The 26,604-nt window shown below is 43.2% G+C and overlaps 2 protein-coding genes across 6 annotated transcripts in view; both read right to left on the bottom strand.

The window, feature by feature from the left end:
• FBLN7 (fibulin 7) overlaps positions 1 to 8,081 on the bottom strand; it is a 48,863-nt gene extending 40,782 nt beyond the window's left edge. For all 3 annotated transcript variants that reach the window (XM_045884551.3, XM_064572208.1, XM_064572209.1), the window contains exon 1: positions 7,947 to 8,081. In XM_045884551.3, coding sequence (XP_045740507.1) covers positions 7,947 to 8,024 — 78 coding nt within the window. In that variant the 5' untranslated portion in view covers positions 8,025 to 8,081. The remainder of the gene's footprint in view (positions 1 to 7,946) is intronic.
• A 6,181-nt stretch (positions 8,082 to 14,262) lies between these two features.
• The window catches only part of TMEM87B (transmembrane protein 87B), a 52,827-nt gene continuing 40,485 nt past the window's right edge, over positions 14,263 to 26,604 (bottom strand). For 2 of the 3 annotated variants that reach the window (XM_045884550.3, XM_045884549.3), the window contains exons 16-19: positions 26,020 to 26,090; positions 23,956 to 24,008; positions 21,760 to 21,790; positions 17,137 to 20,610 (exon numbers count right to left, since the gene is read on the bottom strand). In XM_045884550.3, coding sequence (XP_045740506.2) covers positions 20,551 to 20,610; positions 21,760 to 21,790; positions 23,956 to 24,008; positions 26,020 to 26,090 — 215 coding nt within the window. In that variant the 3' untranslated portion in view covers positions 17,137 to 20,550. Of the gene's footprint in view, positions 15,805 to 17,136; positions 20,611 to 21,759; positions 21,791 to 23,955; positions 24,009 to 26,019; positions 26,091 to 26,604 lie in introns of those variants that run through there. The other variant, XM_064572207.1, reaches the window with a different exon arrangement.

Below are 26,604 nucleotides of genomic sequence, written 5' to 3'. Positions count from 1 at the left end.
CAGCCAAAGTCAGGGTCAGTGGGACTGGGGCGTATAGGCTCCAAGCGAAAGCGGTCCGGGTGGAACGTGGCACAGGTAAGAGCCGGAAACCACTGTGCTTACGCATTTGACTGAGGGCAAAGTGGGGGGGGGGGGACTTCAGGGCAACCAAAGAGTTGCACAAGAAAGAAAATTAATCATAGTAGCCTATTTGGCTCTGTGTGAACAGTGGAACAAAGTATCTGTCATTTACGGGAGATCAATCGTTTAGAAATGTGGCCTAATCTCCAGGCATTCCACAGCAGTTGTCTCCAGAGAGAGAGGACTACGGATCAGTTTTTTAAAAGCCACAAACGACCAAAACTCGCCCAAAGAAGAAAGCGAACCTAAATAGTTCTGTATCTGTCGAAGACATTGAATTCATAGCTCAAAACCTTCCAGAAAAGAAGTCTCCGGGCCCACGTGATTTCATTGGTAAATTCTACCAAACATTTCTTTTTTTTTTTTTTTTTAAGGATTTTATTTATTTGACAGAGAGAGAGAGAAAGCACAAGTAGGCAGAACAGCAGGGAGAGGGAGAGGAAGAAGCAGGCTCTCCACGGAGCAGGGAGCCCGACGTGGGGCTCGATCCCAGGACCCTGGGATTATGACCTGAGCCGAAGGCAGATGCTTAACCGACTGAGCCACCCAAGCGCCCCTCTACCAAACATTTCAAGAACGGACACAAATCCTACCCAATCTCTTCCAGAAAACAGACGACAAGGGAACACTTCACTCATTTTACGAAGCCTGCACTATCCTGGTAACAGGACCCTGCAAAGACAGGACCGGGGGTCAGCAGGCATTATCTGTAGAGGGCCAGGGAGTTCACATTTTCTTTTTGAAGCCCATACGGTTTCTGTCGCAACCTCTCAACGCTGCAATTGTAGGGCAAAAAGCAGCTGCCGAAATGTGTAAATGAATGGGTATGGCCAGGTTTGACCCGCAGTGGGCTGGATGTGCGTGGCCCAGGGGCCACAGTGTGCTGACCCCCTACTATACACCAATAGCCCCATGAAAACGGGCAAAAACTCTCACAAAATACTAGCAAATGCAATCCAGAAATACAGAGGAATATAGAGAAATATATATACATATTTATATATATTTATAATATATATATTTATAATATACATATATTCTCTATTTATATGTATGTATATAAATAGAGAAATAAAACCACAACCAGTTAGGATTCTCTGGGACTGCAAGGCTGGTTTCAAAATAGAAAATCAATCAAGGCACCTTTTTAACTAACTGAAGAAAAACCAATGGATCATATCAATTCAGGGAGAAAAAAGCATGTGACAAAATTCAACATCCATTCATAATACTCTGTCAAACTATGCTTTGAAAGAAATCTTAACTTATCTTTAAAAAAAAGGGGGGGGGCAGCGCCTGGGTGGCTCAGTCATTAAGCGACTGCCTTCGGCTCAGGTCATGATCCCAGGGCCCTGGGATGGAGCCCCGCATCGGGCTCCCTGCTCGGCGGGAAGCCTGCTTCTCCCTCTCCCACTCCCCCTGCTTGTGTTCCCTCTCTCACTGTGTCTCTCTCTGTCAATTAAATAAAATCTTTAAAAAAAAAAAAATCTTAACTTGACAAATGGCATCTACAAAAAACCTATAGGTAGCATCACACTTAATGTTAAAAAAAAAAACAAAACTGAATGCTTTCTCCCTAAGTTCTAGAACAAGGCAAGGATGTTCACTTCCCTATTCAACATAGTACTGGAGGTTTCAGCCAGGGTAATAGGGCTAAATAAATAAACCAATGGCACATAAATTAGAAAGGAAGAAATAAAACTGCTCATACTCACAGATGACACAATCATTTATGTCAAAAACCTGAATCTACAAAAAAAAAAAAAAAAAAACCTCCATAATAAGTCCCACAATGTCACAGGATACAGGGTCAACACAGAAAAATCCATTAGATGTCCATATACTAGGAATATACCACTGGAAATGAAAAGTTAATAAAACAACACCATTTAGGGCGCCTGGGTGGCTCAGACGGTTAAGTGTCTGCCTTCGGCTCAGGTCATGATCCCAGAGTCCTGGGATTGAGTCCCGCATCGGGCTCCCTGCTCCTTGGGGGCCTGCTTCTCCCTCTGCTTCTCTCTCTCTCTGTCTCTCATGAATAAATAAATAAAATCTTTAAAAAAAACCAAAACACCATTTAAAGGAGTTCCAAAAATGAAATGCTTACGTATAAATCTAACAAAGCATATTTATGTTGAAGATTTTAAAATGCCGAGGAAAGAAATCAAAGATCTAGATAAATGGACAGACATATTATGTTCACAGATTGGAAGACTCGATATTGTTAAGACGTCAATTCACCCCTAATCGATCAATAGCATTAATGTAATCCCAATCAAAATTCTACTAGGATTTCTTGTCTATAAGAAAGAGACAAGCTTGTTCTAAAATGTTAATGGAAAGGCAAAGAAACTAGACTGGTCAAATTCTATCTTACTATAGAATTACAGTAATCAGGATAGTGTGTTCTCGACAGACATAGTCCCATACCTGCATGACAAACTGATGTTTGTCAAAGTTGCTGGGACGATTCAATGGCGATTCAACCATCTACTCCACAAATGATTTTGAAACAACTGGAAATCTATCTGCAAAAAGTCATCCCCAAGATAAAATTCCCACTTTGTGCAAACATTAACTCCCAATGGATCATAGATCTAAATGTAAAAATGCAAAACTATATAAAAAATTGGAAAAAAATACAGAAGAGAAATTTCAGGACCTGGAGTGAGGCCAAGAGTTCTCAGACTTGACACCAAAGGCATGATCCATAAAAAAAAAAAAAAAAAAAAAAAAATCAGTTTAAGATTCGCCAAAATTTAAAATGTTTGCTCCGGGGTGGACGTTAAGACAAGCTACAGAGAGTGGGCGCCTGGGTGGCTCAGTTGGTTAAGCGACTGCCTTTGGCTCAGGTCATGATCCTGGAGTCCCTGGATCGAGTCCCGCATCGGGGCCCTGCTCGGCAGGGAGTCTGCTTTGCCCTCTGACCCTATCCCCTCTCATGTGTTCTCTCTCATTCTCTCTCTCTCAAATAAATAAATAAAATCTTTAAAAAAAAAAAAAAGACAAGCTACAGAGAGAAAATATTTGCAGTTCACATATCTGAAAAAGACTAGTAATGAAAGTATATAAAGAACACTCACAACTGAACAATAAGAAATTAATCCATTTTTTAAATGGGCAGACACTTTACCCAGTAGACCTCATGGCAAATAAGCACATGAAAAGATTCTCAATGTTATTAGTCATTAAGGAAATGGAAATGAAAACCACAGTAAGATACCACTGCATACCTATCAGATGACTTCGAAACTAACCAACCAACCTGACAATAGTAAGTGGTGAGGATGTAGAGTAACAGAGTCTTTTTATTCATTGCTGGTGTGAATGTAAAATGATACAACTAATATGGAAGACAGTTTGGCAGTTTCTCACAAAGTGAAGTATACATTTACCATATGACCCTGCAATCTCACTCCTAGATATTTGCCCGAGAGCGATGAATATTTATATTTACACACACACAAAAGCTGCATGGGAATGTTTATAGCAGATCCATTCGTAATCACCAAAAAGTAGAAATGACCCCATACATGTCATTCCATTCAGTGGGTGAACACAACGGAATACGACTCAGTCATAGTATTAGTAAAACAACTATGCAGACCCAGAACAACACAGAAGAATCTCAAATGCATTATGCTAAATTTTAAAAAGCCAGACTCAAAAGTCTATGCATTTGTTGATGCCATTTATATGACATTGTGGAGAAGACAAAGCTATAGTGATGAAGGACAGATCGGTTCTGGGGTGATGGAATAGTCTCCTGACCGTATATTCCATATTCCACATATGGAATATAGTTCTATGGTAAAAATCATGGAAATGTATGCCAAAAACTTTTTTTTGTTAAACTGTAACAAGCAAATGGGAGAAGGCCACCAAAATAATGAACCTCTAATGGTGGAATTTGGAACCCTGTGACATCTATTCACAAGGAGAAGTTTTGGGGTAGGGGAAGCTTCTGAACCACCCCACAGGCAAGGAGGATGCTGAGACCCTGCCCTCCTTGCTCACCTAGAGCTGTTGTGGGGAGGAGAGGTGCCGGGGTTTGTTACATGTTTCCCCTTCTCGTCTCCCCAACAGGGCTGTTTCTCTTCCAGTGGGAAGGCCACAGAGTGGGCAGCAGTTGTAAGAAAGGGCCCCCACTCGTGGGATCCCCCACGCTGCTCAACCTGCCCTCCTTCCCCACCTGCTCCCATCCAGCTAATCACAAAACCCCTGCAAAGTGACTCAGGACAGATGTGCTGACAAGAGGGACAGACGTGGAATGCCACGGAGGACCGCAGGAGAGGGGATGATACTGTCCATCCCCATGAGATCACTTCTCCAGACCCTTGCGGAAAGCAGCATCCCCCCTACGCTGCAACACATGAAGATTCTCCACAGATAGGTATGCACACACACATCCCGTAGCAAACGCAACCACTCATTCACGCAGAGATGTGCACACACACTCACAAACACACACCCATCGTGCTTCCTGTGGTTCCACCTAATAGAACAAAGTGAGCGCATTTCCTGGTCGACAGAGGAACCCCAGCCGGGGCTGCGCCCCGCTGCCGTGAGGAACCCCCGATGCCTCTAGCTAGAGGTCCTTGGGTGGCCACGGACCCCGCCCATCTCCTTGTGGCAGCAGATGGTCCCATGAGTGCCATTCACTCTCCAAACATGAGGAGTCTCCACCGGCCAGCAGGACTTACTGCTGGGTTCAGGAGCCCCAGGCTCATACTGTGTTCAGATCAGGTCAACTCCAGCTATGCCACGTCCCCGCAGGTCCTCGTGAGTCCAATCCTTTGTCCACTCCGAACTCCTCTGCCCTTGGCCCTTTCCTAGGTCTGCAGTTTTTAACTCTGAAAGATGGTGTTCCACTGGGTCTCACATACCTGATTGATTCAAATCACTAGGGACACTTAAAAAAAATACTGATGCCTGAGCCCCAACCCAGATTCTCTGGGGTGAGGCTAGCATCTAGATTTCTAGAAGCTTCCCAGGTGACCTGATGTGCAGCCAAGGTTTACCCCGAGACTGCCCAGCTCGGTCCTGCTCAGAGCAGCACCAGCATGACAACACTCCCTTCATTCCGCTGAACTCCAGCTATGCAGGATCCCTGGGTAAAAATCCCAGACATGGTCCCTGGCCCTGGGGCCCTGTAGTGGATAAGACAGACAATAAACTCAAAATCTACTAAAAGAAACCATTACAAATATGATCAGTCCTATTCCAGAGCCCTTCATAGAACCATAATAGGAAACACAAGGGCAGAGAGGAGACCTGTTTAAATATGGGGCTGGGAAGGCTTCTGCAAAGAGGTGCTTATTTGAGCAAGGACCTGAGAGAAAAGGAGAAGCCCGGTAAGGAGTGTTCCTGGGGCCTTCTTTATGGCTTACCTGTCAGGCTCCCCCAGGCAGGGGCTGGGAGGGGAGACCCCTCAAACACATAAGACTTTGGGTGAAGGACAGTTTCACTAGAATTTTTAAACCAACTTCTTCTTCTTTTTTTAAGATTTTATTTATTTATTTGAGAGAGAGAGAGAGCACAAGAAGGGGTAGGGTTAGAGGGAGAAGCAGACTGCCCGCTAAGCAGGGAGGCCAATGCGGGACTCAATCCCGGGACTCCAAGATCATGACCTGAGCCAAAGGCAGTCGCTTAACCAACTGAGCCACCTAGGAGCCCCTTTAAACTAACTTCTAAGGACAATCCCTTTTGCTCCCTTTCCCCCTCACAAAGCCCAGGGAGGCAGGGATTGGACCCAGATCTTCCAGGACCAGAGCCTGAGAGGGCTCACTTTTCTGTCTCTGCAGCAGCCAGGACATCTGAGAACTGCCAGGGTCTCACCTGTTGTCCGGGTAACCCGGAGAGACAGCAATAGGTCCCAGAAGATGAGACAGGGGCAGAGTAGGCGCCCCAGCATCTGCTTACACATCCCACCCACCCTCCCCCTCTGAGGGCTCCGACTGGATGCACCCACCCTATGCTTCTGGCCTTCGCCTCTGGGCCTGGTGTTTTGTTTTGTATTCTGCAAAGTGGGTGGGAGATCCCTTGCTCTGTTGGTGGGTTCACTGTGGCCTCAGATTAGCCTCTGCTGCCTGGTGACTCAGTGACTTCCTGCTGACCACTTTTTTTTTTTTTAAAGATTTATTTATTTTAGAGAGAGAGTGTGTGTGCGCAAGGGGGGAGAGGCAGAGGGAGAGGTTGAGAGAGTCTTAAGCAGACTCAGTGCTGAGCACGAGCCCCACGCGAGGCTGATCTCACCACCCTGAGATCAGGACCCTGGGATCAAGACCCTGAGATCACTACCTGAGCAGAAACCAAGAGTGGGATGCTTAACCAACTGCGCCTCCCAGGAGCCCTCCCACCCCCACCCCAGCTTCTGCATTCACACCACCCACCTCTGGTCTGAACTGCGTTCTCCTTGCCTGGAATCCCTTCTGCGCCCCAGGGCCTTGTAGGTGCCCGTGAGTGTGCCCGCCTGGCTCAGGAATTTAGACAGTAAACCAGTGTCAGTGGGGAAGGGGAAAGATTTGGAACCCACAGAGAGGGACTAAATTTTCTCTACTCCTTGGCTATGTGGCCTTAACTACTCTTTGGGCCTCCGTTCCCTCCTTTGCAAAATGGGGACGACAATGGTCCCCACCTCACAGGGCTGCTCTGAGATTTAAGAGCGTGGAAGATGCTTAGCAAAGAACCCCGCAGTCATCAGACTTCCAGTAAGCGCATGCAGGCTTTCCTTCTGCCGTCAGTTACTGTTACTGCTGTGGATGGTGGTGTTGGGGTGGCCGCCGGGCTGCCCACGGGCCACGCCCACCACAGGGGGAGGGGTCTCCCGCGGCCAGAGCCCGGCTGGCGGTTGTTGGCTCAGAATTCAGCAATTCCAGTTCCACCTTCCACCTATCGGAAGATGTATTTTTATCTGCATTCTTTTTTTTTTTTTTTTAAGATTTTATGTATTTATTTGGCAGAGAGAGACACAGCGAGAGAGGGAACACAAGCAGGGGGAGTGGGAGGGAGAGGGAGACGCAGGCTTCCCGCCGAGCAGGGAGCCCGAAGCGGTGCTCGAAGCGGGACTCGATCCCACGACCCTGGGATCATGACCTGAGCCGAAGGCAGACGCTTAACGACTGAGCCACCCAGGTGCCCCTTTATCTGCATTCTTATCTTAATTTTAACCATCGATTCTTACTGGTTAACATAAAAGTGAATCTGGTCAAATAAACAAATCCTGTGAGACTCCAACAAATACAAACGGCAAGGAGAGAAAAACCAAACAGCAAGCTGTCTGTCAGGGTGGGAAAGAAAATGCAGCCCCAGATCTAAGGCCCCCTCAGCGCGGGATGAGACGGCTTCAGAAACCCCCCGGCCCCCCTCTGCCTGCGCAGCGCAAACGCCGCTCACCCAGTCCGCGCGCGTTTAAAAGTCGGCGGTGGTGGGAATGAGATTTCAGTTAGAAATTTGAATGTTGGGAGCTGGAGGGCGGGGACAGTCTCCACCGTCACGGGGTGACCAGGAGCCCCCCTGGAGACCCACCAAAGCCCAACGTCTCCTACATCCCAGGGAAACCTTCTCCCACCCACAATCGTCACGCGGAGCCCTGTGCCCCGGGGACCGAGGCTGTCGCCCAGACTGCGCCGCTGGACCAGCCCGGGTCTTCCCAGGCGCCCGGCCCGCGATGAGGTTCAGGTGACAGACCGGGGGGGGGGGAATCCCAAGAACCGCTCCGCGCCCCCTACCCAAGCCTCCAAGTGCCGAGCGACAAGCCCGGGTCCTCTGGCCTTGGCGTTGCCTCCCGGGCGAGCGGGACGGGCGAGAGGCGGGAGGGCACTGACCTGGGAAGCCCGCGACGCGGGCAGGGCGAGGAGCCCCAGCAGCAGCAGCAGGAGCGCGCGGGGACAGCTGGGCACCATCTTGCCAGTGGGAGCCGCTCGCCTGGGGAAGGGGAGACGCCGCCTCGGGCCGGCCCACGCCGCGGCCCCGGAGCGGCTCGCGCGGGGAGGGCGGCGGGAGCCCGGGAGCGCAGCGGGCGCCGTCTCGGGTCCAGGTGCGCCGCGCGCCGGCCACGAGCGTCCGCAGCCGCCCGCACGAGACAGCCCCGGCGAGGCGGGGAGGCGCCAGCCCCGGGGCCGAGGCCGAGGAGGAGGGGCTGCCCGGCCAGGAATGCGCCTGGGAGCGCGCCCAACCCGCGCGGCTCCCCGAGGAGGCCGGGCGCGACGCCGAGGACGAGCGCGGGCATCCGGAGGGCCTCGCGGGCCAGGGCGGCCGAGGCCGCGTGGCCGGTGCCCCGCACGCCCCCCGCCCCCGACCGTCCCCTGGCCCCGCTGGGGAGACCGAGGCGCGCGTCGCCAGCCACGGGCGGCGGAGTGGCGATCCCGCTCCAGCTCTGCCCTACTTCGCAGCCCGCGTCCGGGACACCTTCCTCCACGGCATTCAGAGCAGGACCAGCTGGGCCGGGAGACGGGCTTCATAAACTTGCCTAAGTTCTCCATCGAGCAGAGGGGAGTCCTTCTCAGTCATGCTAGTGGGGAACAAGAACCCACATGCACGGGGACCAAGAATCTCCTGTCCTCCTCATTGATAGTTCTCCCCTCCCAAGCGGGAAGGAGGAACTCCGTTTAAAACGAAGGCCGGGTTATGAGAACTTTGGATGCTTTGCTGAAGTCGCTGGGAAATCCCGCTGGGAAGGGCAGACATGAGTGGTCTGAAGTCCCCTGCATCCAGGGGCTGTGGGAGGAACCAGATGGCCTCAGCCCCAAGCTCCTGGAAACCATTATTTAAGTTCTTACTGGAAGAATGTTTTCAGAAGGCAACACTGCAGATGTCATGGGTGCACACCAAGTCTGGCCAAGTCTCAGATCTATTTTTCCTTTCCGCATTTCATTTAGCAGAGCCCACTCAGAGCTCAAGGAAGGGAGTTCAGAAGACTGTCGTCTCAGACCAAGAGTTCCATTGGAAGGCAGAAAGGAAAGTTGGAGTCCCCTGGAAAGTGAGGGTGTGGTGTAGGCTGGCCACCTGAGCATTCATTATCCAGGAAATCCTACTGTGCTTCTCCCTCCACCTTCCTGTCACAGGAAGTAGAGCGGGGCCCATGTAATCTTAGTTTGCATTCCTGGAGACCGGGCAAAACATTGCTTTTCCCTGTCCAAGTGGAGGGACCAGGCAGCAGTGGCCCAATCCCAGGAAGCCTGTGGAAATTATGGTTTTCTGCCCCAATCTCATGTGTTTGCCCTTGATGCCAAAGCCAGTGCTCCCCCAGCCCCTTTCACTTACCCTCCTCTCTCCCTCCCACTAATGAAAGATTGGGTTCTGGTTGGTATGGCCATGTTTAATATGTATTTTATCCCACCTCGTGTTTGCATGGTGACCTGCCCTGGAGGCCAAGACTTCTCAGCCCACTTCCGGCTGTGCACTGGGAGCCAGACTTTGGCAGATGTCAGGAAGCGTTTGTTTTTCCCCTCTTGCCCTCCCTGTGGATTCATAAAGCTGAATCTGGGCATGGTTGAGTGACTTGCCCAAGATATGTAAACCCCAGACTCAGTCCCCTCCCAGAGCTGTGCTGTTTCCCGCACAGGCTACCTTCCGCCTCGGCACCTTTCACCTAAATACAGGCGCATAGGATTTCAGGAATTTTAGTTACAGTTACAGAATTTTTTGTTTTGTTTTGCCTTTTTCCTTTCCTTTTCTTTCCTTTCCCTCCTTCCCTCCTCTCCTTCCTCCTTCTTTTTATATTTTTTAAGCATTTCTAAATTTCAACAGGGATTTTTTTTCCTATCTACTAATTTCTGTTTGTTGCCCCTGTCCTATGGTCACCTTCCATTTAGCATTCTGATGTCTGCTCTGAATTAAGGTCACTCTGCCCCAGCAGTACTGCCCCTTCTCTCTCTGTCCCCAACTGTCCTTGACCCCCAGTGGTCAAGGCAGCCCCCCTGCAGCCCAGAACCTGTCAGGGCTCTCTGAAAGCAGACTGTGAAAATAAGCCCAGTGTCCTATATTCAGCGTTCCAAAAACTAAGCTTTGACTTTAACAAAATGGGTCTATCTTCTATATTACTTCTTCTGTTTCCTCTGTATTTAGTTTTCAAGAGAATATTCCAGAATGTCAGGGATTGGTGGTGGTGGTGGGGTCTACACATCTAAAGAAAATAGTTTAGGGGCATCTGGGTGGCTCAGTCAATAAGCATCTGCCTTCCGCTCAGGTCATGATCCCAGAGTCCTGGGATCCAGGCCCGCATCGGGCTCCCTGCTCAGTGGGAAGCCTGCTTCTCCCTCTCCCACTCCCCCCGCTTGTGTTCCCTCTCTCTCTGTGTCTCTGTCAAATAAATAAATGAAATCTTTAAAAAATATATTTTAGAAGTTTTTTGACAGAATCAATCACCATCTCCTGGGATCAGTGCTTTTGCTGATACACTTGTGTTCCCTGTGTAATGTGGGGATGCAAAACGAGACAGGAAGATTTGCTATAGAAATCTGTTTAACACCCAACCAGAAGCAGCACCCAGCCTGAAACAACCATTCCTGTAGGGTTCTCTGTCCCTTATGGTGCTCCACACCATGTTGCTTACCCTATGGGGGGGTTCATATGCTTATTTTGCCTGTTGGCTCATTTGGGTCTGCTTCTCTCCCTTTCCCACCTTCACCCCACATCTGTGATTCTAAATGTCATCAGCCCCCACCAAACACCTTCAAAGGGTCCTAGGAACAAAACCCAGCATGTTAGCCTGACCCAGGATAATTAGGTAGGAACAGGGGTAGGGGGTGATCTAGAAGGAGTGCAGTGATTGGTCCAATTCACTCATTACACAAATATTTTTTGAGTGCCAGCTTGGGGCACAGCCCTGTGTGAGGCTCTACATCACGCTTTCACACTACATCAAGGAAGTGAGCCAGAAGTTTCTTCTTTGAAATGATAACACGGAAAGGGGTTACAAACAAAAAATACATTTATACTGTCTTTGGTAATTATCTACATAATTACCTTTACTGGTACCACTTATGGCTTCATTCAAGTTACTGTTTAGTGTTATGTCTTTTCAGCCTGAAGTACTCTCTTTAGTATTTCTTGTAGGGCAGGACTGCTAGCAAAGAATTCTGGTTTTGTTTTTCTGGGAGTATCTTTATTTTTCCTTCATTTCTGATGGATAGTTTGCCTGGATATTAAATTCTTGGTTGGCAGGTGTTTTTTTTCCCTTTCACTACTTTGGATATGTCATCCCATTGCCTTCTTGCCCCCATGTTTTCTGATGAAAAAATAGCTTTTAATCTTATTGAGCATTCCTTGTATGTGATGAGTCACTTCTCCCTTGTTGCTTTCAAAATTCTGTCTTTGTCTTTTGCTAGGTTGATTATGGTGTATTTCAGTATGGATCTCTGAGTTTATACCCCTTGGAGTTTGCTGATCTTCCTGGATGTGTAGATTAATGTTTTTCACCAAGTTGGTGAGTTTTCAGCTGTTATTTCTTTTTTTTTTTTTTTTAAAGATTTTTATTTATTTATTTGACAGAGAGAGAGAGAGAGCAGGAACACAAGCAGGGGGAGTGGGAGAGGGAGAAGCAGGCCTCCTGCCGAGCAGGGAGCCCGATGTGGGACTCGATCCCAGGACCCCGGGATCATGATCTGAGCCAAAGGCAGACGCCTAACGACTGAGCCACCCAGGCGCCCTCAGCTGTTATTTCTTCAAGTATTCTTTCTACCTCTTTCCTACTCTCCTCTCTTTCAGATTTTCCCATTATGCATATATTGATATGTTTGATGATGATCCACAGACCTCGGAGGCTCTGTTCATTTTTCTTTTTTCTATTTACTTGCTATTCCCCAGACTGAATAATATCAATTAACCTATATTCAAGTTCACCGATTCTTTATTCTGCCTGATTAAAACTGCTATTGAGCCTGTAGTAAATTTTTCATTTCGGTTATTGTACTTCTCAACAGAAAAGTATTTCTATTTCCTTTCTATTTGGCTCATTTTTAAAAAAGATTTCATTTATTTATTTGAGAGAAAGAGCGCATGCGAGACAGAGCACAAGCAAAGGAGGGGCAGAGAGGGAGAGGGAGAAAGAAGCAGGCTCTCTGATGAGCAGGGAGTCCGATGCGGGGCTCGAGCCCGGGACCCTGGGATCACAACCTGAGCCAAAGGCAGATGCTTAACTGACTGAGCCACCCAGGAGCCCCACTGGCTCATTTTTTAACTTTTATCTCTTTACTGATATTATCTATTTGGTGAGCTGTTGTTCTCCTACTTTATTTAGTTCTTTTGATATAGTTTCCTTTAGGTCATTGAACATATTTAAAATAGCTGACTTAGGGGCACCTGGGTGGCTCAGTTGGTTAAGCATCTGCCTTCTGCTCAGGTCATGATCCCAGAGTCCTGGGATCGAGCCCCGCATTGGGCTTCCTGCTCAGCAGGGAGTCTGCTTCTCCCTCCTTCTGTCTCTTCCCAGCTTGTGCATGCACTCTCTCTCTCACTCACTCTCCCTCTCAAATAAATTTTAAAAAAGTAAATAAAATAGCTGACTTAAAGTGCTTGTCTAGTAAGTCCAACATCTGATCTTTCTCAAGAACATTTTCTATCCATTGCTTTTTCCCCCTTATTTTTTTTTGTGTGTCATAATTCTTTGGTGAAAACTGGGCATTTTAAATAATGTGGCACCTCTGGAAATCAGATTTTTCCCTCTCCCTAGGGTTTTTTGTTGTTGCTGCTTGTTGTTATATTTGTTTAGTGACTTCTCTGAACTAATTCTGTAACATCTATATCTTTTGTAATATATGGTCACTGAAGTCTTTATTTAGTTATTGGTGGTCAGCTAATTATTAATTATTGGACAGAATTTTCCTTAAATTCTTGGAACCAACAAATCTCCTGGTCTTTGTCAAGGTGCTTGTGTCTATGGTAAGACACATCTTCAACTCTCATACAGCCGGTTTACAACTCTGCCTTAACCTTCACTTCCTGCTTATACTCTGCTGTGCAAAGCCCTACATATACATGTGGCCTTTTAGATGCCCAGAAACACATTGGAGCTTTTCTTTTTAGTTTTACTTTTTGAGGCTTTTGGTTAGTCTATTGTTTGCTTCCATTGTTATTTATTGCCTTGGGCAGCTACAACATTAAAACACTTGACTGCAAATGTCTTTTAACAAATGTCCCCAAGGAAAAAGCTTTTAACACTGGTCAAGCTCTGGCCCAGGTCAGATAAAGACAAGCCTTTCTAGTGGTGAATTCCAAGAAACCACTAGACCAGTCAATGAATGCCAATTCTTTGGAAATGAGATTTTGAAAGATCTCCAGCTCCATTCTGCTCCCTGCAGTACTGGGAATGTGGGCCCTTAATTTTGAAGGCCACTGCTGTGCTGGGGAACAGGGTAGGGGAGTAGGACAGATGGAAGGAAAGCTTGGTGTTCTTACTGAAATTCAGGCATTTTTTCTTGCATAAATGCTCCTCAGGTTGCTGCAAGACTGGTTAATTTCCAGAGTTCTGAAAGTTAATTCTGAAAGTTTTTATGAGTTTTTCATTGTTTTTATGAAGGGACAGACTTCCAGAGGTCCTTAGTCCCTTGTTATCTCTGACGTCACCCCCACATCATTTTCTTAAGCAGGCGGTTTACTGGGTTGGACTCAAATCAAACTTTGTCTCCTATGTTAGAAATCTCAGTTCTACTTTCTTAGCTTTGGATGGGTTGCATGGAGTCTGTCCCGTACATGCATCGTACAGAGTGAGCCAGAAATTTGGGAGGTTTATACACAGATGTGGTGCTTACCTTCTTTGTGTTTCTCTCTTTCGGTAATTCTTTAACTTCCCAGCTACTGCAGTTCTAATCTCTGTCTTCTAGTTCAGCAAGGAAAAGATCAGGGTTTATACCCAGATTTAATCTCTATACCTGGCAAGAACTGTGGCCTGCTATCAGTGAAAAAGCCATAAAAAACCAGGGAAATCACCTAGTGCAGTTCCCTTCATCCAAGTGTTGAATCCCTTCCTATGTATGCCTCCCTGCTTTGTGTCTGTCGCCAATGTCTTCACGTAGTTGTCACTTAAATTTTGTCGAGAGTTGTTATTTGTAGGGAAGTTTGGTCCAATCGAAGGTACTTCTCCATTATCAGAACTTGAAATCCACAAATGCATTTTAGAATAATACATTATTTTTTTTCCCCAGGGTTGGCAGTGCTCTTTGTGTACATTTTTATTTTTATTATTATTATTATTTTTTTAAAGATTTTATTTATTTATTTGACAGAGAGAGAGCGAGAGAGGGAACACAAGCAGGGGGAGGGAGAAGCAGGCTTCCCCTCGAGCAGGGAGCCCGATGCGGGGCTCGATCCCAGGACTCTGGGATCATGACCTGAGCAGAAGGCAGATGCTTAACCAACTGAGCCACCCGGGTGCCCCTTTGTGTACATTTTTAAAAAGTTTTTTATTTCATCGCTAAATCTGTTTAATGGCATTTGGTAAGTAAATTAAAGAAAATGTTAAAGGCAAGAATTACAGACCAGAACTCTCCCAGAGAAATTACTTTGGCACCATCTGCTGGATAGCTTTTAAAAGTTTTCCTGTACATAAGCTTCCATTGCAGTTTTTTTACTACTTTTCCACAATGATTTAAAGGAAATATTGTCAAAATTATTTACATCTGAATCAGAACCATACCAGCTTATGTTAATAGGAATTTAGCAATAGTAGTAAATCGTAAAAAGGAAGCAGTAAATAGTAAATCCACTATCACTTAAGGGGCAATAATAACTTGCCCTGGGAAACTTCCATTGCAACACATGTAAATAAATCTTAGAATGTGAATTTCATAGGGAGAACTTTATTTCAGCTGGGTCTCAGTAACCTCCATGACAATCGCCGATGCATTTTTTATAACTTCGCTGTGTTGTGAAGGCCTGAGGACCAAGCACTTCAGATACATGACCTTAATCCTCTAACAAGCAACCATGTACCTCCTCTCTGCCAGGACTTTGTAGAAACCGTTCAAGGGTATTTCCCACCAGTATTATACTAGCTTTCCATTTGCTAGGAGGGTGACTTTGGGCAAGTTATTCAGCCATGCTCAGTCTGTTTTCTCATCTATAAACTCAGTGGCTACACCTACCTTATTGACTACGGAGACTACGATGGTTAAGAGAGCCTGCCACTCTGTGAGCACTCCCAACCCTCCCTAAACTGTCAGCACTGTTATTACAACAGGCCTCCTTCTCCTCAGGGGGATACCCATCTTGGCCACTCCCGAGGCTGGGAGAATTTCCAAGAATGTTCTCCATGTTCCATATACTTACTTGGGGCAGGACGGATTTTATTTATTAATGAATTAAGCTGTGTTCTGACACCGTGTGCTTTTCTAGATTTTCTGATATCACATAGCCTACTTATGGACTATCACCGTATCTCCGTATGTTTACCTTAGAAAATAGAAAGGCAGAAGTTTTTGTCTCCTCTGTCCACTGCTCCCAAAGAATCTGTGGCAGAAGCCACTAGCTGTCCCCCAAATCCATTCTCTCCTTCGTAGAGTAGAACAGTAGGCAGGTGCATGGCTCTTATTTCCCAGATGCCTGGCACTTTGTGTGGCCACGTGACTGTTTGTCCATGGAATATGCTCGGAAGTGATGAGCAACACTTCCGGGTTTTGCCCCACAAAACTTCCCAGGCTGTCCTTTCTCCTTCTGTCGGCTACATGCAGATGACAGGCCTAGGAGCTGGAGGGCCCACAAGAGAGAGAGAAACGTTGGGACCCTGAGGGATGTGTGGGGGAAGGTTGCCTTGCCCACCTCTATACCTACCCCAGAACTGATGCATGATCAAGAAATAAACTTTTTTGTCTTAACCTTCTGAAATGTTTAATCACCTTGTGACCACAGCTTAGCTAAATCTAAACATTAACCAGGAATGCCATTGTGGTGCATTTTCACTCAATCCTTTCTCTACTTTGTGTTTTCATGGATAGGAGTTCACAACAGTGACTTTGTATCTTACAAGTATTTTTCTATGTTCTTATGAATTCTTCGTAACTTAATGGTTGCAGTATCCCATAAAGTATCTGGCTAGACCATAATTCACTTACTATTCTATTGTTGACATTTAGTTTCTAATTCTGTCTCCACTTTAAATAATGCTATAATAAACATTTTTATGCAGAAGCCTTATTCTATAGTTTGAATCATTTTTAAAAACATCACCAGAATTGGCAGCAACCAAAGGTCGTAAACACATTGTTGAACTTCTTTTCACAAAGACTGAATCAAGTACATTACTATCATTAATGAGTGTGTTCATTTCATCAGACTTTGCAAACAGATTTTACAAATGTGTTAGTATAAACCTGTTAATTTTTAAAATTCCCCCATCTTCTATTTTGCATTAAAATGATTTTTAAATTTATTTTTCAAAGATCTTATTTATTTATTTGAGAGAGAGAGGTAGCAAGAGAGAGCATGGGGGGTGGTGTGGGGCAGGGAGAGGAAGAAGCAGGCTCCCTGCTGAGCAAGGAGCCCAAAGAGGGACTCGATCCCAGGACCCTGGGATCATGACCTGAGCTGAAGGCAGATGATTAAGCAACTGAGTCACCCAGGCACCCCTATTTATTTATTTATTGAGAAAGAGAGAGTGTGCAAAGAGAGAGGGAGAGAGAATCTCAAGCAGACTCCCTGCTGAGCGCAAAGCCCGACACGGGGCTCTATCTCACGACCCTGAGGAGTTCATAACCTGAGCCGAAACCAAAGTCGGATGCTTAACTGACTAAGGCTACCCAGGGGCCTCATGTTTTGCATTTCTTTGCTCACTACTGAGGTTGAACACTTTTCCATATTTGTTAATTAGTGCATCTCCTGTCTTAAGACTTTTGTTTAAAGCCTGCCATCTATTTGGGTCTACATATCCTGCAGCTCTACATAATCTAGCACTAACAGATATTAGAATCAACCATCCAGAATTTCAGAAAGCATTTTATTAAAAGTCAGAACAAATATTAAGGCACAAAAATACATCAACGTTTCAAACAAAAATCTTTGAAACAGTTTTGTCCTACATCCAAAGCAACTTCTTCCAAATTATACAATAATTTAACCCTTTTAAATAGAAAAATAGAACTTCTCAAACCCCTAAATTTTCTCCTCAAATACATGAATGCTTTCCTAGTTCTAAAGAAGTTTCTTAATGCAGTACTGAGCTTCTATAGATACTGTACATTTCCTTAAAATCCTACTTTTGTCACTTATATACATTTGATATGTTTAGAACTTTATCAATATGTTAAACTTCTTTCTTGTAAGTATAAGGCTTGGTGTTTTGTATTGCTTATTGCATGCTGTTGATCATACAAAGACACATTAAGAAAACTAGTGATTTTTATTTTTTTTTTTTTTTTTTTTTTTTTTTTTAAAAAGATTTTATTTATTTATTTGACAGAGAGAGACACAGCGAGAGAGGGAACACAGCAGTGGGAGGGGGAGAGGGAGAAGCAGGCTTCCTGCAGAGGAGGGAGCCCGATGCGGGGCTCGATCCCAGGACCCCGGGACCATGACCTGAGCTGAAGGCAGACGCTTAACGACTGAGCCACCCAGGCGCCCCAAAACTAGTGATTTTTAAATCTAGCATAACATCTCTCTAAACTAGTCATGTATAGCTTAGTGCAACAGACTCAAACCCCTTTTATTTATTTTGAAAGTAAACTCTACCCCCAACGTGGGGCTCGAACTCACGATCCCAAGATTAAGAGTCGTATTTTTTACTGAATGAGCCAGGCAGGCACCTCAAACCCCTTTTAAAAAAAAGATATAAAAATCAATCTTATATGTGCATTTTTTATACTTTCAGTCTTGACATTATAGTAGTGCAAACATAATGTACTGTATCACAGAGGAAAAGTTGGTTTTCTCTACAGGATATGAAAGATTTAAAAATTATCTTCTTTACAGGAAAAGTAAAGGACATCATCTCTCAGTCTTAAAAAATTCACATATTCATCTATTTTTTCTTATTTTTGAAATAAATTAACTATCCTTCAAAGCAGATAATTAAATGCTAATCTAACTCAAATCATGAAAATTCCCTTGTAAGCAAATTTCACACATCATATAAATCTAACATGACTTGCATTAGAACACTTAAGTATTTTGTCTAGAAACACATAAAACTGGACTCTTCTCAGATTCCTTCATTTACAGTGAGACCCATCTTGGTGGCATCCCAAGAATAAACTGATCTGATAAACTCAAAAGCTCTGATGGCCAGTTTCTGGACACTTTGTGCAGAAGCTGGGATAATGAGCTGTACAATGGCCCCAGGTATCACTTTTCCCCAGTGTCCTTCAGACGAACCACAGCTACAGCCCTAGGACACCCCCTCCTATTTATATGAGGGGGCTAAGAGGACCTTCCATAGGAATACTCAATTTAGGTCAAGAGACATCAACTGACGACACAATTATCACTGAAAGTGACAGATATATGCCCTTGGAAAAACAACATTTCTGACAAGGTTATCAGGAGGGAAACCTGCTTTCTCTAGAAGATGAGAAAAGTTTGCTTTTCAGCCTGTAGCTGAGCTATACACATCGCATCCTTTATTGCTCCAGCCACAGAGAGATGTTTTTATACCCACTACTGAGGTTATGTCAGAGGCAGTGTCCCCTGTGCTCACAATCGACGCCCCACTCCTGCCCCACTACATCTGCAGCTCCTACAGGCTGGAAGCCCAGGACCCTGTATTTCAAACTTCAGCTGGAGTCATATGATGAGTTGGGGGTCTGCCTCAAAATCTGGGAATGGTAGTAGAGAAAAATGTTAGGAATGAGAAGGCAGGGTCACCTCCGGCTCTGAAACAACTGGGCCCAGGGTAAAATATACCAAAGCCAGAATGGGCATAAATGCTGGGAAATGTAGTGGGTGGGGGCCCATTATTGTGGCAGAAATGGAAATAAGGAATGGAACCCACACTAATTGACATTCTTTTCCTAGGAAGGATGCCCCAAACCATTCAGTGTTCTCTATCAAAAATAAATTTGAAAGTATCTTTCAAGACACATTATTACTAGAATTTTTTTTTTTTTTTTTTTTGCTAACTCCTATGACAAGAGTAAATGAGAAATAAATTGAAAAGGTAGGCTCCTGAAAGAAAAAATTTTGTTTTGTGGCTCACAATGAAAATAAATTAACAGTTATACTTAAGTGTTTGTACTGGTTAAAGCTTTAAATGCTTCTCAGTCAAAATTCTCTGAAGTCATTCTCAATTCACAAGGTTAGAACCTCTTCAAAGAAAGATATACAAGATTCTAACTTCTATTCCTATTCTAAATGTCCACTAGCCCTGTATCTTTGGTCATGAAAGCAGCAAAACATTCACATTTCCAACATTCTACATTCAACTACCTTTCAAGTTTAGAATGTTCTGCACTTAAAAAAATATTAAAACAAAAAATTTTCAAATCATGTATTACATATATAATGTAACAAAATGATATGTAAAACATGGTTGAAGGTTAAGAAATTAATTACAAGATTAACAGTGATATACTGTGCAGATAAACATATGTTTCATTATGAAACCAAATAAACCAAGATTATGTAAAGGAAGTTCTGGTGTCTACAAGGGTCACTGGTAATGAGCCCCCCAGCTTGCCGGAGAGAAACTGCGAAGTGGTGACATGTCTAGCACCTGCCCCAGACAGATTCCACAGCAGCACGTGCACATACGGCCTGAGTGAGGGGACAATGGCAGAGCAGATCCTTGGAAGTGACCATCAAGACCTCTTTCCTGTGTTCTTGTGTTCCCTGAGCCCAGACAGAGGGGACCCAACTCTGCGGTTTGGTGTGCACGGTGATATTTACAGACAAGGACTTTGTGTGGACCCGTATGAATACGTATACACACCCACAGCCTCACACACCCACACAACAAAGCTAACCATATAAACATGCTTATGTTCTAAGGCTAACCAAGTTTTACTTAATTTCAAATCACTTCAGTATAAAAGTCAAAGAAAATTATTTTGCATCTAGTAACTACACACCCAAGAGATGGAGATGCTGCTTTACCATACTACAGAAGAATCACATCATTTACCTCAAAGGGTAGTGGAAGAATAGTAGGAGTATTTATGTAAAAAGTATTTTTAAGTCTGGAATTGATATATTTTCCAGAGAAAAGAGAAAACCCAAATCCACGTCCCTGCCACCTCTCAGCTAAGGGCATTTGGGCATATTTCTTTATCATAATACTTTTCTTAGATTATTTCGAAATCCAGGCAATTAATGGACAAGAAGCTGACATTCCAGAGCAGCTTAAAACGGTCGCAGAACCCTCCTACCACCTGAATTCTTAGTTGTAATACACAGATTTCCAAGATAATGCAATAAAACCTTGTTGCACTATATCACAACAAAGCTCTCTTTCAGTCTTGAGGAAGTCTCTCACCATTAACCTGGTTTCAGTTCTATGGGTTCCAATCACATTATCTTTTCTGACGAGAACATTTTTTCTGCCATTTCAGATCTGGTCATGATTTCCTTAAAAAAAAAAAAAATGATATGCTTGCAAATGTTGATACTCCTTCCAGAACATAACAAAATTCTCTAATCTTTCAACAGTCACAGTTTTGTGGGGGACTAAGTATATTCCACGATACACACAGAAATATCAGATACAGAAAATAAACACCGGACAATCCACACTTCTAGTGACGTATGGTGGATATCTGTTGGCAAGTTCAGAAAACTTGAACATCCTGCTAGCTGGAAAAAGTCTGGAGTTCAGAATTACTGGTGAGAGGCAGGGATGGGGCTAACATGGATTTCCTAGGCATAGTTCATCTGGGGATTTGCCTCACTTTACACAATTCATATATTTTGAAATGATAAAATTATTTATCACATGAATCCTCTAAATGCCCTTTTAAAAGCAATTCTCCAGGGTGTATCTTTCCGTAGAGTTCTAAATCCTTAAGTTCAACTGCTTTGTAGCCAGGTGCAAGTCTACTGCAGCCTCCTCAAAACTTCCCGCTACCGTCAAGATCAACCTGCTGCAGCCGGTCACCTCCCTTACCTTTAGTCAACACAGCAGCGGCTTCTGTCCTGTTCCCTAGCCACCACCTAAGTCACGCCTCAGCTACCACTCAGGTTCCTCTACTGTTCCTTCCTGTAAGCTCCTGCTCCCCACATCCACCCTTTAATTCTTACAATTCAGAATTCTTTCCGTCTTGGGCCACCCTTCAATGTCCAGATGATCCATAACTCATTTTTCTCCCCCAAACCTTCTCAAATCCACATCCTCTATTCAAGTCTCCTGCTTAGTAAATGAAAATGAGACAGAAACTCTATTTAATACCCCAACAAAATATCTCAAGTATAAGAGATTAATTTAGACAAACTGCCATCTTAAAGTATTCTAAACTCTTACCAAGGTACAAGATGTTAGAAAATCAGAGACTTGAAATCTTATAAAATAATTCTCCCTTCCTTCATACCAACAAGCGTTTACCTTGCTCCTGTTTTAAATGAGGATCGAGCTCCTTTACACTTTACTGGCAAATCAGTGCACCATCTTCCAACCTGCTCAATTTGTAATCATTTTATAAAGTTCTAGAATTTCTTTCTGAAATACATTTCTACTTTGTGAAAATAACAGCACCAAGAAAATAAGCAAAAAATATGTTTTACCTCATCTGAATCCACTAACACTGGAAGAGCTCTGAAACAAAACAAAAACAGATGACAATGTTATTAAAAGGCTAGCGTATGTATTAAAGCTGAATATAGGCATATTTGGTAATCTACAAATTCTCATTCCTGGATAGACACAACCAATGGAAATAAACACCTACGTTCACCAACAAACATGGAGAGGAATTTTCATATTGTTCTTAATAGCCCCCAAACTGAAAATAACCCATATGGATAAATTACTATAGTCGCACATGGAATACTATACAGCCAAGAAAATGGATGGATTAGCGAGGGATACATTTTTTAAACTGACACAAGTAATCTACAGTTATGAGACACCAGGAGAGCAGCACATTTTGGAAAGTGGGGTTGTGATTTGGGAGGAAACAAAGGGGTTTTTAGGGCACTGGTGATGTTCTGTTTTTTTTAATCTAGGTGCTAGTTACATGAATGTGCTCATATTGAAAATTTATTGGAGCTTAGGATTCTATACTTTCCAGAATGTGTGCTATACTTAAAAAAATTTCAGTTAAAAACTGAAATGGGAAAATAATTGTAACTTCAAAATGGAAACAAGGCAAGATGACCAATTCTAGAGGCAAATATGTTGGAAGAATATCAATGAATACACCATACAAATGAATAATTCCAAACACAACTGACCTCCAACTACGGATTTATTTTTTAAGCCCCTGTTATTTTTCACTTTCAACAGTTGGACATGTATCTGAGTAGTGATGTCTTATCTAACTGATACCCCGTGCTTTTGTGAGAACTTAACAGGGATGAATAAGCTTGACTACAGTAATCATTTCACTATGCGTATGTTGAGCAAATGGATCACGTACACCTTAAATATATATATTAAAAAAAAAAAAGAGGGATGAGTCAACGTATTATGAAAGGTGGTATTTATGGAATCAAGTATCTGTTTAATTCCCATATCATTATTACTACTGACTGGATGTCTACCGGTGAAGGTACTGAAGAGAGAGTTATACAATATAACCTTTGCTTGGGAAAGATAATATGGCTAAAAAGAAAAGCCAAGTGTAGAGCATCGATGAGTGATGGCTCTCCCTCACTGAGAGGGGGAGCAAAGTCTATGTGCTGGAGCTGCAACATACAAGTGCCATCACAGCAAGACTCCAGAGGACGCCACTTAGATCTAGAGCAGGCTATGGTAAGGGCAGAAGAAAGAGAACTGGGAGACAAGCCAGGTATGAGAAAGGGGCCGGGCGAGACTGCTTGTAATATTACAATTAAGGAAAATCCAGGGGAGAAGACTGCTTTAGGGGAAACATGAACCAGAACCTGAGAGACCCAGAAGACAACGGTTGGGTGCTCAGCACTTTGTCTGGAGATAAACACTAGCAATCTTAAAATAGCTCCTCTGTGAGGTTAATGACTTTAAAACTTATCAAGATGTACTGAGTACACTGAAGAGGGAGGTGAACTCTGCTAAGCTGTGTCCTTTATGGCTTGTCAGAGATTAAGGAAAAGCCATATTGTCTATCTTATAATAGACTGCATCATATGTTATTCATGGTCCATTCAAATTATCCTATGACATGCAAACAGAATTTCATACTCTGACAGGAACTGTCTGAATAGGAAGTAAATGGGAGCAGGGAAAGGAAAGAATAGTATATGAAAACGTTATCATATCTGGCTGTCCTACTGTTTTTTGTGGCGGAAATAGCTGCATAGAATTCTTCTGTCAGGCAGGACCTAGATCCTGATTAGCTCAAAGTTCCTGAGGGGCTTTCTCTGCACTCTATTTTTCCGATGCTCATGTTTTCCTCCAATGACTTCCCCACCATACATGGTATTGTGGTTACATGTGTTTGAAAAAAAATGTTTTACATATGTTTGAACGTCTCCATAATAGAAAGTTGAAACGAAATAAAATGATTCTAATCCTGAAAAACTTAGATCAGAAAAGGCTGGAGTTGGTTACAGGCCATAGGTATTAAAGTACTTGCTGTATAGGGAAAAATGGAGGAGAAAGAAAAAGGCAGGGCTGTGTTTTCTTTGTAGTCTGACATGAAACCAGTCATTTGCTGGTGATGGGGGCCTATAAAAACATATGGAGGTATGATGTTCCAAAAGTACATGACAAAGTATGAAAATTATCTCTTTATACGATAACCTAAATTTTAGACTCAAACTTTAACAGGGGATATTTACACATCTGTGAATGAAGAGGGAATATTTTCTTCCACCCACTTCAAATCTTCATCCTGTAGAAATAAATTATTTAAATATTAGCATTTACTTAGTATCACCTGAAAGTAGAATTTTAAAACATAATGTATAAATTTAAGCACTAAAATTCAAATGCATGATTCTCTGCATTTCTACATATCCTAAGAAGTTGGCACTTATGCCACACAGAAATTATGCCAGTATTCTCTTAAATAGCCAAACAAAAATTTGAACTTTGGAATTTTGTACTTCTTAATTTTATTCCTATCTAAAGATGCAAGGTGTTATTTTTTTTGTCCTGAAAAAACACGGTAGAAACACAGTTGATTTGTAAGACAGAAAATAGCAAGAATATTGATTTTTATTGGCTTTTTGCTCCTAGCATTCATTATGCCTCCTAATTTGTTCTAGTTCTATTATAATGAGTTTATAATTTTTCAACAGAAAAAGATGACAGTACAAATACTCTAAATTTACAAAAGCCAATTTATTTCGGTCTCTTATATTTATGCTCATCTCTCTGGAGACAAGAAAAGGAAAGTAGGTCAGTGAGGGTATCTGTTTTTTAACAGAAACTTGCTTATGGTTATCTCACTGGGAGAAAGAAAAAATGCATATTAAGTATTTTGATTTATAAAATAAAGTAAATCAAAATGTTTCTCTGTGATCTACTTGGCTACATGGAATACTCTGGTTCTAGTATTAATCACATCTTGCTCACCTAGGAGAGAGACAAAGCAACTGAGCCAGTATTAATAGGAACCCCAATTCTCTGAGCAAGTCTCAAGGAGAAATAAGTCATGAGATAAGGCTCCTGATCAAGAGCTGACTGCCCTTAATTTAGAGAAATAAAGTATTCCCTTGATGTGTTTGCAAGCATTGAGTTTTAAAATAAACTGAGACATATCCCTAAAATAAAAGGAAAATATCTTAATGAAGTTAAAGTTTAATAGCTCTAACACCAGATAATTAAAACTTTTAATTTTTCTTAATTAACATATAATGTATTATTTGTTTCAGGGGTACAGGTCTGTGATTCATCAGTCTTACACACTTCATAGCGCTCACCATAGCACATACCCTCCCCAGTGTCCCTCACCCAGCCACCCCATCCCTCCCACCCCCCTCCACTCCAGCAACCCTCAGTTTGTTTCCTGAGATTAAGAGTCTCTTATGGTTTGTTTCCCTCTCTGGTTTTGTCTTGTTTCATTTTTTTCCTCTCATCCCCTATGATCCTCTACCTTGTTTCTCAATTCCACATATCAGTGGGATCATATGATAATTATCTTTCTAAAACTGCTGTAATTTTTAAAGTTTAAATCACCATAAAACTACTCAAAGAACACACATTTTAAGAAATTATTGATTACCAAAAATAAAAATGAAAAAATTTACCAAACCAACAGATCAGACTGTTCTCATGGATCATCTATCCTGTCAGAACTTATGAGCATACATAAGTTTTATACTCTATTAATCACAACATACACACTTATAAGAAAGCAGAATATAAAACTGTATGAGAGGCACTTCCGCTGTGCCTAATATGCCTAAAATATTAAAAAACTCATCTCTACTCTCTATTTTACCATTTTTTCAAGCTTCCACAGTTCTATAACAAATGCTAATTTTGTTAACTGCATAGGCAATACATAAAGTCCTTTCCTAACAGACAACAAATGTTATCTGAAATGCCTTCAAAAATCACTATAAAATGTGGAAAAATTAATACAAGCTTCTACTACGTCAAAGCTTCTCCATCTTTAATGTGCATAGGAGTCATCTACAGGATCCTGTGAAGAAGCAGATTCAGATTCAGTAGGTCTGAGGTGCGCCTGAGCCTGCGTGTCGAACAAGCTCCCAGGTGATGCTCATGCTGGTCCAAGAATGGCGCCCCGGGAGCCGGCAGCTACCGCAGTTATAGCCGTCGCCCTTAACCGGTATCGCTGCTTGGTAACACTGGGTGTTGTGCGAAAAACCTTAGTAGAGAATGTTTTCCTGACAATGAATGTGACACAGACTCTATTAAATACATACTATACTTACAAAATTATCAGAAGTAGGTTTAGCTGTTCCGTTGGAAACCGTTTTTGAGACTCTTAATTTTATTCCTTCAGCTATAATGAGAAACATTATGGAGAGAAATAAATTATAAAATATTTTCTTTCATAATCTCATATTTAACAGCCCAACAAAGATTTATATTTATCTTTATATATGTAGATTTATATATAGAGAGATTTTTACATATACTAATTATTTATATATGTATATATTTAAAGGAAAGTTAATAGCAGAAACTTCGGGCAGGGTGCTGGCTTTAACATGACTTGGAAATGTAGGAGGGATGGCAAAAATTAACAGACTTCACGAATGTCTGCAATAACAACTAGGTTTGCAAGAGGCTAGTTTGAATTCTAGTTTTAGAGGAGTTTAAAGATTTTTATTTATTTGACAGAGACAGCGAGAGAGGGAACACAAGCAGGGGGAGTGGGAGAGGGAGAAGCAGGCTTCCCTAGGAGCAGGGAGCCCGATGCGGGGCTCGATCCCAGTACCCTGGGATCATGACCTGAGCCGAAGGCAGATGCTTAACAACTGAGCCACCCAGGTGCCCCTAGTTTTAGAGGAGTT

The sequence above is a fragment of the Mirounga angustirostris genome, unplaced genomic scaffold (assembly GCF_029215605.1).
Source record: "Mirounga angustirostris isolate CCGP_5_RB_7025 unplaced genomic scaffold, mMirAng1.0.hap1 SCAF_10, whole genome shotgun sequence".
NCBI lineage: Eukaryota > Metazoa > Chordata > Mammalia > Carnivora > Phocidae > Mirounga > Mirounga angustirostris.
The sequence above is the reverse complement of the archived record's forward strand: the minus strand, read 5'-3'. Positions and strand labels throughout refer to the sequence as shown.